The 12,758-nt window shown below is 44.1% G+C and overlaps 1 protein-coding gene across 1 annotated transcript; it reads left to right on the top strand.

The window, feature by feature from the left end:
- Positions 1–85: 85 nt before the first annotated feature.
- On the top strand, positions 86–1,546 carry ZNF830 (zinc finger protein 830). Its single transcript, XM_008695398.2, has one exon. The coding sequence runs from the start codon at positions 129–131 to the stop codon at positions 1,239–1,241; it is 1,113 nt and encodes a 370-aa protein (XP_008693620.1). The 5' UTR covers positions 86–128; the 3' UTR covers positions 1,242–1,546.
- Positions 1,547–12,758: the final 11,212 nt, after the last annotated feature.

The raw sequence follows: 12,758 nt of genomic DNA, 5'->3' as shown, positions 1-12,758 counted from the left end.
TCTCGAGAGAAATCCCGGCGCCACCGCCCGACTTCCGGAGCTTCAGCCAATCCTCGTCGCGACAGGAAGTGACGTTACCAGGCCTCGCCCGCACTGAACCCAGAAGCGCCTTGGGTCCGGGCGCGGAGATGGCGTCCTCCACGTCTGCTCGCACTCCGGCTGGGAAGCGAGTGGTGAATCAGGACGAACTGCGGCGGTTGATGAAGGAGAAGCAGCGTCTGAGCACCAATCGGAAACGGATAGAATCTCCGTTTGCGAAGTACAACCGTTTGGGGCAGCTGAGCTGTGCCCTGTGTAACACCCCGGTGAAGAGCGAGCTCCTATGGCAGACTCACGTCCTGGGAAAACAGCACCGTGAGAAAGTGGCCGAGCTGAAAGGCGCGAAGGAAACCACCCAGGGTCCGTCCTCCAGCGCAGTGCCTCAGTCAGCCAAGAGGAAGGCGCCGGATGCGGATGGCCAAGATGCCAAAAGACCCAAGGCCTCCCCGCTGCCTCAGGTACAGCCCTCCACATCCGCTTTGCCCGCCAACTTTGACAGAACAGGGAAGGAGTCCGCCAGAGCGACCCTCAGTAAGGCGTCGGGACTTGGTTTACTCCCTGATTATGAAGATGAGGAAGACGAGGAGGAGGAAGAGGGAGGAGAAGGGAAAAAAGGGGACACCAGCAAGGAGCCGCCCGACGCACAGGGCAGGGAACACTCGCTTTCCTCCTCGAGAGAGGCAACAAGTGGTATGCTGCCAAGCGGTTTCTCGGGTACAAATCCTCCCAAGGCCCCTTTAATTCCTCATTCAGGGTCAATTGAGAAAGCAGAAATACATGAAAAAGTCGTGGAAAGGAGAGAAAACACAGCGGAAGCATTACCGGAAGGCTTTTTTGACGACCCTGAAATAGACGCTAGAGTACGAAAGGTTGATGCCCCAAAGGATCAGATGGACAAAGAGTGGGACGAATTTCAAAAGGCCATGAGACAGGTCAATACCATTTCCGAAGCCATAGTTGCTGAAGAGGATGAGGAGGGACGGTTGGACCGGCAAATTGGGGAGATCGATGAGCAGATAGAATGTTACCGTCGGGTGGAAAAGCTTCGGAATCGCCAGGATGAAATAAAAAATAAGCTTAAAGAGGTTCTGACTATAAAAGAACTTCAGAAAAAGGAAGAGGAGAATGTTGACAGCGATGATGAAGGAGAACTACAAGATTTGTTGTCTCAGGATTGGAGGGTAAAAGGGGCTTTATTATAGGGTTTCCAAGACCCAAGATTTTCATACCCTCTACAATGGTACCAAAAGTGCTGTCTCTGGATAGGATACTGGTTACTTCATTTGATTACCTAACTGGGTTGCTGTGATACAATGAGCCTGTGAAGATAGCACTTTTGAAAATCGGTGTAAAATATTTTTGAGGTAAAGTTGTTTTTGAAATTTTTGAACTATTATATACTAATATGTCAACTTTTTCACACATTTACTTAAGTGTATAATTTTGAATTGTCAAATCTGTAAGCTGTAAATATTATATATAGTTAAATATATATTTACTTAAGTAATTCTGTTTTGAAATTTATAAATAAGTAGAAGCCAAGCCAACAGACAAGCTTTTAGATGAAAACCAAGTGTGGTATTTGGGATATGTGTGGCTTTTTCTTTTCTGATCCCCTAAGTCAACTCAAAAAGAGCTTTGCAGGAAGGTGGAGGAGGGTTTTTTTTGTTTTGTTTTTTGTTTTTGTTTTTTTCAAGAATACTATTCATAAACACGTAAGTCATTCAGGGCATATCAGGTCTCTAAGTATTCTGTTTCAAAAACATGCACTAGGAGAACATGGTGGGGGAAAAAAATAATATATATATATTTCTCTTGATTAAACCAGTAATTCTTGGATGTAGGTGCACATGAAGATCACCCACCAAGCTTTTGAAAAGGTGCAAATGAATCACCTTGGAGCTTTTAAAAAACTTGTGTACCCAAGGCCTAGTGTTAGAGATTCAATAAATCTGGAATGGGGCCCAGGCATCTGTTTAGTTTTGAAAACTTCCCAGGTTATTCTAATATACGCCAAAATTTGGAGAGCCATGTGGCCCTAAATCCAGAACCCATTTATATTTTTTCAGGCTTTGTTTTTTTCAGATACCATATTCCATAAGTGTACCATCTATTGTACAAAAGAAATACTACCTTTTATTTCTATTTCATCCAGTCTTAAATTTTATTACATTTCATAGTAAAGTAGGGTTCAAAGTTTCTGTCCATTATTGGGAGGGTAAGTTGTTTTCTCAGGGAGTAACAATTAGCTCGTTGCAGTCATTGACTGTTTAAATCACTCCTTTTCCCTCTAGTGAAAGAGATATTCAAATGCAAATGATTAGCAGTGTTCCAGGGGTAGAAATGCATACAGCATACTCAAATGAAAGTGAGTAATAATAATAATAGTTAAAACATAGAGCTTTTACAATATATGACAGGCGTGGTTCTAAGTGCTTTTGCTTTACATAAACCAAGTCTAGTTGCTCTAAAGGTCAGGTTTATGGAGAATAGTACCAAGAGATAACATGAAAAAGCCGCACTTGGATGCCAGATGAAGGAATTCTCTGTCGGCAGTGTAGGAAAAGCGGAAGTTTTTGAGCAAAAAATCATATTTGCAAAAAAAATTATGGAACATGATTTTAGTTGCAGTGTATAAAATGGAATGATTGGATGGGGAGAAAGAAGCAGGGAGACTACTTGGAAACTAGATTTTAAAAGCAAGTTGAGCAAGACTTCGATTAGTTACGGACTGAGAGTAAAGGAATAAAGTTGAAAAATTTCATAGGAAGGGCCAACATTTTAGTGACACATAGAAGAAAAACGGGAGGGATAAAGATGAAATTCAAGGGCTTGGGGTTTTTTAGTGTTGGTCCCTAAAGAAGTTATCTAACACTTAATTGAGTGTATTAACTTAACTATCTTGTTGTCTTTGGCAGAAAGTCTGTTTTCTTGAGCTGTCAGCTGACTGGTAATAGCAAACTTCAATATGATAACAAAGGGCATGCCTCCCTTAAATGTGTAAACCCACACATATTCACAGTTTTCTATCATCTATCACTTTATTATTTTAGAATGAGAAAATACAAAGGTGGGCTTGAGTAGTACGCCCTGTTTTACATTGGCTTAAGAGGCTAGGCCGATCTAGCAAAGCACTGTCCATTTAAAAATACGATGCTGGGGCACCTGGGTGGCTCAGATGATTAAGCGTCTGCCTTTGGCTCAGGTCATGAACTCTAGGTCCTGGGATCTAGCCCCACGTCGGGGATCCTAGTTCAGTGGGGAGTCTGCTGCTCCCCCTGCTTGTGCTCTCTCTCTCTCTCTCAAATAAATAAATAAAAACCTCTTAAAAATAAAAAAAAAAAATACAGTGCAAGCCACATATATTCATTTTCCTAGGAGCCACATGAAAAAGTAAAAAATATGAAATTATTTTTAATGTAATTTATTTTACCTAATATGTCCAAAATATTCCCTTTTCAATATATAATCAATATTTAAATATCATTAATGAAGTATTTACATTTGGGGGTTCTAGATTTCAGAAATCTGGGTCTATCTGACATAGCACATCTCAGTTTGGACTGGCTACAGTTCAAGTACTAGCCAGTTGTGGCTAACAGTAAAGGACAGCACGGGCTTCAAGAGCAAGTTGTGCAGGAGGTAGCAGACCAGTTTAGAGCAGAATGTTCACTCCTGACAACAGTGGAAGTTATGATTAGAAAGGGAGATTATGAACCATTTTGGAAGGTCTTGAATGCCATGCTCTTAAGGAATTGGAACTTTAAGTTAACAATTGAGTACCCTTGAGGTTGAGTCCTTAATTATAACACAGTTAAAGAGTTTAAGGAGTGCCAGATATGTTACTATACGTTTAAACAGCACTGGGTTTTTAGGAGGGACAGAAAGCTCTGTTCCCAATGCTCTGTATCCCAGAGAATGAATGGTGGGGCCCTGAACAAAATCAAAGAAATCCTTGTTGGATCTTCGATCAGTGGTAACAGCTACAGGTATTAGTGGATCTTCCTGATCCTCCACACATTGGAGAGCTCCTTTATACCTCTTTGAGCTCGGTCAAATAGGTTTTGGCATTAGATTGTGAATCCACCAATGTTCCCAAATTGTAAGACTTAGTCCCATGGATCTCTTCCAGTCACCCTTCTCTTTTTAGAGGACACCTTCATTTAGCCAACAATTTATTAGAGTTGCTATAAATGCTACAAAGGTAATCCTCTCACTAATTCACTTACCAATTTAATGTAGTCCCCCTAACTGGAGGGAAACAAAAAGCTGAACTAACTAGCCTTTAAATGTAAATTTGCCCTTACAACTTGGAAAATGCTTTCACATTTGTATTTCCTTTAATGATGAAAGTAATGACTACTTTTTACAAACCAGGAAGCAGGAGGCTGTGGAATTAAAATTCCAGGAGAAAAATTAATTTAGACCTAAAACCTGTAGTAGTAACAATCACTAGATTAGTATGGAGCAATAGGAAGAACAGGGGAATTGGCGAGAGAAAACAAGACACAGGTTCAAGTTCCCACTCTACATTTTAATGGTTAGTGATCTTGGGCAAGTCACATCTCTAAACCTCAGTGCAGCCTACTACGAAACGATGATAATCGGGGAGGGGGTGGTGCCTGGGAGGCTCAGTGGGTTAAGTGTCTGCCTTCGGCTCAGGTCATGATCTCGGGGTTCTGGAATCAAGTCCTGGATTGGGCTGACTGTTCTGCAGGGAGTTCGCTTCTCCCTCTCACTCTTCCTCCGTGCTCTCCCTCTCCCTCTCTCTCTGTGTCAAATAAATAAATAAAATCTTTAAAAACAAAACGCTACCTCAGGTCACATGACACGTGTGTGAAAGGGGTTTATAAACTGAAATGCAATGTCTACTATCAATGGTCCCCCACTTAAAATTGTTCTACTTCACGATTTTTCGACTTTACAATGGTGGAAAAGTGATACACATTTGGTAGAAACTGTACTTCAAATTTTGAATTCTGAATTTGAATCTTTTCCTGGGCCAGTGGTAGGCCGCATGACATTCTGTCGTGATGCGGGGCAGCGGCAGTGAGCCACAGCTCCCAGTCAGCCACATGATCACAAGTTGAAACAGCCGATACGCTGACAGCCATTCTGTACCCACACAGCTCTTCTGTTCTTCACTTTGAGTGAAGTAGTCAATAAATGGGACATTCAACACTTTATTATTATAAAATAGGCTTTGTGTTAGATTTTGCCCAAGTGTAGGATAATGTAAGTGTTCAGAGTATGTTTAAGGTAGGCTAGGCTAAGCTATGATGTTCGGTGGGTGGGCTATGTTAGATGCATTTTCACCGTATGGTATTTTTGACTTACGATGGGTTTATCGGGACTTACCATGGGATTACATACCAGTAAACCCATCGTAAGTTGAGGAAGATGGACTAGTCTTCCCCTGCTGCATGCTAACTTGATTTTAGTCTAATAATTTAATGCCCTTGAATTCCCTCTTTGAAACTGAGGTAATTAGAGGAGGTGATTTTCTTGAGATTTCTTTTAACTCCAAATTTTAAATTTTGCCAAGACAAGTGGCATCTCACCTTTTAAACATTTTTAAAGTCATTCAATTGACTCCTGGAGACAGGTGACTCAAGTATCGCTGCTTTTCCTTCCAAGGTTTGCCCAGCATAGTCCCATTTGTCTTGGTGTAATTATGAACAGTGCCTTGCCCCCTTCACTCTCAACACTGTCCTTTTCTGGAGGTACAGATACTCACCTAAAATTTTGATAGGAAGAAAAACCACTTTCTGATGAAATAAGGCCTTAATGGAAATAGTATGTTTCCTGTTAATGATGATGCATTAATTGGCTGGCTACTTGGCTGGATGTTTGTGTAGGGGGATTTGAGTAAGTATATGGGTAGGAATGGTGGCTGGAAAGATCATTTTAGATTGTTTTTTAATACTAAGAGTCTAGTAGCCTGTATAATGTCAGGAATTACTTGAGAAGCTTTAAATTTGAACACGGAAAAAAAATCCCAAAACTCTGCATTCTATTTTTTTCTTTTTTTTTTTTTCTGCATTCTATTTCCTATCTATAGTTCCTCCCTCAGTGATCTCATCCATTCCTGTGGGTTTAAATATCACCTATATATTGATGACTCCCGATTTATATCCCTAGCCTTGACCCTTCTCCTGAGAGTCATCCTTCATTCCCTTTTACTCACCCAAATCTAATGCGTTAGCCAAGTCTTGGCAGCTCTCCCTCTAAAATATGCCCGGAATCTGTCTACTATGTTCTGTCTCCACTGGTCCTAGCCACCATCTCTTGCATTAGTGTTACCTGTTGCCTCACACACACCCTAGCCACAATCAGTTACCAACAAGTAGAGTGATTTTTAAAAATGTAGGTCAAGTCACTGTCACTGAAAACCTTCATCATACGCTTCCATCACACTTGGGGAAAAAAAAAATTCAGGCCCTTATTAAGCTCACATGGTGCTCAGCATTTTGCTGATTCAAATGTCTACTACTTACGAGCTAATGACAGACCCCAAACCCCCCTAAAGGTGGGGGAGACGGTGGAAAGGGCAGGAGAGCATAACCGCTCTATATTGAAATCAATTGTCATCGTTCAGTAGTGGGCTGGCATGGCCAAGTCTTTTTAATTATCAAGAGGCATGACAAGTCAAGATTGTTTTTGTTTTTAGTGAAATCTCAAAAACACCATGTGGGCTGAATGTGATCCATAGGCCCCCATGCTGTGACCTGTCTTCTAACTTCACCTGCTACACTCTCCCCTTTGTTCTCCACGTCCTGGTTCTCAGTGGTGAGCTTTCTGTTCCTCAGACATGCCGTGTTAGGACCTGCACCTTGCGGTTCCCTCTGCCCAGAACCTGACTTTAAACAGCATGGCAATCTTACCATTCCATTCTCAGCCCTAATGTTTCTTCCTCGGATGACATAAACAGCCATCCCCCCGGCCCCCGACCTCTTGTCACTCTGTCATATCATTCTGTGAATTTATTAAACTTACCACTATCTTGAATTAGCTTGTTTATTTGCACATGGATTATGTCTCTATCCCACCAGAATGCAAACTCCACAAGGGCAGGGGGCTCGTATGCCTCACCCACAACCTAAAATAATGCCAAGCAATAACAGAGCTCAATAAATATCTACCGACTGAATAATACCCACATAGCAGGAAGTTGCTTGGAAAACTGGTAAAAAGACCAAGCTAACTCATGGAAGTTGGAACCAGAACAAAAGTCAACTCAGCGGCTTAAAGGGCTGAGCAATCTTTTCCTCCCTTGTGTCTCCCTTCTCTCGCACATGAGGCTCTTACCCTTTCTGAGAGCAGCAATGCAAGGAGGTATCCACAACAGCCTCTGGAGTGTACGGGGCCACCTCGGCATTTAGCAGCTAACGAGAATGCCTCGTGGCACCAAACAAGCCAAAGGGATGTCCATATGTCAGCGGGAGTGAGTGGGCAGACCTGACTGCCCAGAGGCCTCTGAAGTGGAGAGAAGGAGGAACAAAGTGATTCAGCAGCAGAGTAAGATCAAAGAGTCAGCAAGGACACATTGCTTCCCAGCTGCTCTCAGCCCTCAGTCCTCTTTCTCCGCCACCATTTCATTTGGCTCCCTCCTCCTGTCACTTGGCAGTCAAAGCTATTTTGGAGTGAGTCTGCACTCAGCCATCCTTCATTGAAATCACTCCCAGTCCCTCAGAGGAGGAAAGGAGTTCCATCTGGCTGTGCCTCCATTTTGCTAACGGCATTTGGCTAGCTTCACGTGCACTTGGGAGCCAGCAGTCACCTTTAGGGGAGTTCAGAGGACCACACTGATTGGGTGGTTGATGGTGGTGGTTATTGCTGTTTTCGTTGTGTGTGTATGTGTTGTTTGTTTGCTTGCTGTTCTGCCAAATGTGGGTAGGAGAGAGTGTCGGCCAAGCCAGGTCGTCAGGTTATTATTAATAGCTACCATTTACTGGATTCCTACCACGTGTCTGGCACTGTGCGAGGATTTGACATCCACGGTCTCTAATCCTCAAAACAACCCTGTAAATTACATAAAACCTTCATTTTACAAACCAGGAAACTGATGCGCAGAAGTGAAGGAGCTTGCTCAAGGCAACGATCCCAGAATCCCCAGTGTCATCCTGCATCATTATTATTTAATACTACCTTACACTCACATAGCGAGAGCATCATTTTTGCACAGACTTCACATCAGTTTTCAAGTCTCAACACCCCCCAGAGGTAAAACAACTGCCATCACCATCATCTAATGACTTCTCCAAGGTCACTCAGCAATGGCTAATGTTAAGACTAGATGGAACTTGATTCCTGGTCCATTATTCTATTATTCATTAGTGAAATGTGGAAAGTGGGAGAGCATCCCCCAAGATAACAAGAATTAAGATTAGGGAAGTTTATGATCAACGTTAAGGGAACCGGTGCTGTTCAGAGACCTTGGTTGGGTGGAAGCTATGTTTTCTGAAGTTTGTTAACAGACTCTGTCCACGCTGCCCCACCCTCCTCCATTTCACCAGCAATCAATTTTACTCTCTAGTGGTCTCGGATGGGATCAAGAAGAATGACTTCAGTTCCCAGACACTGCAACTGGGAAACAAGTTAGACCGGGCCATGTGGTCCACCACTCTTCACATGATACTGGGTAAGCTACCTCACCCTTGGTTTCCTCCACTACAGGATGAGTAAGAGTTTCTACCCTCTAGAATTACTGAGAGAATTAAATGAATTCAGTGCATGTAAATGCTTTTAGTACAGGCCAATAATACTATTAAATAAATGACTGAAGACGAGACCCTTACATTCAAGAAAACTACAGCCTGGTTGTATTGTAAGTGGTATAAGAAATTGAGCAGGACACAATTATTCACTAAATTACTGGTATAGGCAACAGAAAGAAAGCTAATCAAGACTATGGTCTGATTTTTCCCACTCACCAGCTGTGCGTTTAGTATTGAGTCAGTTTGCTCCCCAAGCCTGACTTTTACCATCTGTGGGTATTACGCTATCTGGGCACTCCCTAAGCCCCCACCCCCGTCTATCACTGCGATATTGTGATTTATAATAAGAAATATATATATTTTGGCCTTGGTCCACATTCCTGCCATTGATCTAAAACCCTTGGAATTTCCTAGGAGCACATAGGTGACAGTTGGTTAAGCATCTGGCTCTTGGTTTCCGCTCAGGTCCTGATCTCAGGGTCGTGGCATCGAGCCCTGCATCAGGCTCCGCGCTCAGCCTGGAGTCTGCTTGTTCCTCTCCCTCCACCCCTATCCCTCACCCCCACCCCTGTGCTTGCACGTTCTCTGGCTCTCAAATAAATGGATAAAATCTTTTTTTTAAAATAAATAAAAATAAAAAAACCAACCCTTGGAATCCCCTAAGGGATTAGACAGGTGAGAGAGATAAAGGTGTCACCTGTTACTCCAAACAATCCCCTGTCAACCACATCAGAGTTTATGTTAATGAGGTGATGCTGGGAAGCCCCTAAGGGTGTGTGCTGGTTGCCAAGGGAACCAATCCAGGGATTAAATTCAAACCTTCAGCACCTCCCCCACCTCTGGGAAGGGAAGGGGCTACAGATTGAGTTCAATCACCAATGGCCAATGATCTAATCAATTATGCCTCTGTGGGGAAATCTCCATAGAACCCCAAAAGGATGGGGTTTGCTGAGTTTCCAGGTTGGTGAACACGTGGAGGTGCTGGGCGGGTGGCGTGTCCAGAGAGGGCGTGGAAGCTCGACGCCCCTTCCCCTATACCTTGCTCAATGCATCTCTTCTATTGGGCTGTTCCTGAGTTACATCCTTTTCTCACCAACGGGTAATCCAGTCACTGAACTGTTTTCCTGAGTTCCGTGAGCTGCTCTACCACACTCCTCAAACCCGCGGAGGGCCCTTGGGAAGCTCTGATTTAGAGCTGGTCAGGCAGAAGCTCAGATGACACTCTGGACTTGGGATTGGCATCTGAAGTGGGGGCAGGGGGGCAGTCTGGTGGGGCTGCGTCCTTGACTGAAACCCTTTCATTGCCCAGTGTAGAAAACCCACGTCTGCTGTCAGAAGTGTGGGTTCTCAGAGAGCACGGTCTATCATAGAAATGGGAACAACTGAGTGTTTTCCTTTACTATCACCAAGACCAAGACAGAAGCTGAAGGCAGGAGAAGGAGAGCACAGTGGGCTGCGTAGTCAAGAAGGTTCGGTAAGAAGGCATGGACAGAAGCTCCCAGACAAGGAGAGAAGACGGATAGGAGCTCTCCTGGCATAAAGGAAATGGCCTGTGAGGTACAAGAGAGGAAGGCAGCATTCAACCTGATCTTCGACCCCAGCCTAAGGTTGTTCTGGAATAGAGTTTTGCAACGTAGGTGAAGTTTGGTGGGGTGAGATCTGGAGCCCATGACCAAGAAAGAATTCTTGAGACGTCTTTGGTGCAAAATGGTGGTTTTATTAAAGCACGAGGACAAGACCGGTGGGCACAAAGAGCTGCTGCAACGGGGGTGTGAGGGGTGGCTGATTCTATACTTGGGAGTTGGGGAGGTAAGGAAAAAGGGAGGTGTGCAAAAGGACTTTCATATGGTAAAGAAGACCCAGGATACTGGAGTCCTTCTATTATCAAGCTAAGGTGGTTTTTCCCTCTAGCAAAGCATTATAAACATTAAAATAGTTGGAAGCTTCCTGGAGGAATGTCGAACATATCCCACCCAGGAGGGGATGGTGGGGGGGGGGGGGGGTGGCAGGGTGGCAGGGTGTCAGCTTGTGCTTTGTCCTCAGCTAGCCTTCTGCTCCCTCATCACCACCATACCAAAGCAGGAAAACCAACTGGCATCAGTGCTACCTCTCAGCCAGCCTGGAGTCCAGTGGAGGAGACAGAACTTAAGTTTGCTTCCCAGATAGGCTCATCTCTTTGTACAATAAATTTCCCCTTTGAAAATTATTAATTTGCCACCTAAAAAATATGACCACCAGGACTTCATACGAGAAAACCCAACCCAGTTTAGGGAAGATGGTAACAACTCTGAGTCTCCCTCACTCTCTGTGACCTCAACCCTTGAGTTGAGCGTCCTAAACCCTGTCCCTGTCTGTGTCATGAATCAGCTATTCCCAGAGGCACACTTGACTCCTCTCTGTCCTACCTCACCCTCGCAGCTACAGCACAAAGATATTCCAAGGAGAGGCCAAGAAACCCCACTGGTTAAGAATCAACCTCCACAGCCTTTATTGAAAATAAAGAGCCATGAGCTGCTTTGAATTATTACATCTTCCTACAGCTGTTCCCTTTTAAATATTTATCCTGGCAAACACCATCACCGTTTTTTACAACTTATTTTAATTGTGTGACTATTAAGCAAACCAAACCGTAAAATTGGCTCTCAGCGCTGAGATTTATGTGATTCATAGACCAGAGCTTATTAAAAAGGGAATCCACTGAGTGCAAACCAGCCTCACGAGTGCCCCACACCTTCTCTAGGAAGGTGTGAAGCCTTTTCCCTGTTCCTGCCTGTGGCTGCCAAGCTTCCATAGTGAGTAGCATAAAAAATGAACAGAATCTACCCATTTCCCTCAGATTTTTTTTTCTTCTTAACAATCCTAATGAGCTTCGACTGGAAGTCAGGGATGCTACGGTCTTATAGGGGGTGGCAGAAGCTCTCAGAGGCTCAGAAACAGTAGCAGTGCCCTGGACAATTTAGCATCAAGGTCTGAGGGAAGGACTTCATCGTGGGACTTTGAATAACTAGGAATAGGTAGGAGATACCCTGCTTATTTGCCACCAAGGTCATCTTTGGTTTGGATCACGGAATTGCTTTAAAACTTCAATAAAAGTGCGGGGCGCCTGGATGGCTCAGTCAGTTGAGTATCTGACTCTTGATTTCAGCTCCAGTCAGGATCTCAGGGTCTTGGGATCGAGCCCCTTGATGGGCTCCGCGCCCCATGTTGGGCTCCGTGCTGAGCACGGAGCCTGTTTGGGATTCTCTCTCTCCCTCTGCCCCTCCCCCTGCTCACCCTCTCTCTCTAAAATAAATAAATAAAATCCTAAAAAAAAAAAGACTTCAATAAAAGCGCTCCCTGGAAAAATGCACTTGCAAATATTTACATGAATATTTGGTTACTCTTTCACTATTACCACCCAAGCTGCCCTCATTTTCCCCTATGTTTTTACAGTAGCCAACTGACTCACCTCCCAGTTTCTCTATACAGCAGCCAGACTGATAGCAATCTCATTAAAACCTGAGTCCGATCATGTTACTTCTCCGCTCAATACAATCCACCAGCTTCCCATTTTACCTGCAATAAACTGCAGTATCTCCATTTACAAGGCCCTCTAGGGTCTGTCTCCAGATACCCTGCTGACTTGTCTCCACCTCTTCCGACCCTTTAACTCCTGCTGCTGAAAGCACACCCATCTCCTTGCTGATCTCCTGACATGACTGACACATCCTGGCCTCTGGTCCTTTGCTTACTGTTCCCTGTACCCTAGAACACCGTAGTCTTCCTGTTCAGTCTACTCCAGTGTCACTTGGGGGGGGGGGCTTCCTGACCTCGGTGTTTAACACGGCAACCCCCCCCAACCTTCCTGGCACCTCCAATCCTCCTCTGCTTTCTTTTTCTGCCTAGCACTCATCATCAGCGTACCTACTATGCATTTTATTTACTACTTATCATCTAGGAGAGATTTTTGTCCATTTTGTTTCACTGCTATTCCGCTTCCTGGAATAGTGCCTCACACAGAGG

This window comes from Ursus maritimus, unplaced genomic scaffold, assembly GCF_017311325.1.
Source record: "Ursus maritimus isolate PB19 unplaced genomic scaffold, ASM1731132v1 scaffold_24, whole genome shotgun sequence".
NCBI classification, from domain to species: Eukaryota; Metazoa; Chordata; class Mammalia; order Carnivora; family Ursidae; genus Ursus; species Ursus maritimus.
Note: the sequence above shows the minus strand (reverse complement) of the source record. Positions and strands in the feature narration are given on the sequence as shown.

Bases quoted from the DNA above. Each gene is read 5' to 3' on its own strand.
- ZNF830 (XM_008695398.2), top strand. From the start codon at position 129: ATGGCGTCCTCCACGTCTGCTCGCACTCCGGCTGGGAAGCGAGTGGTG.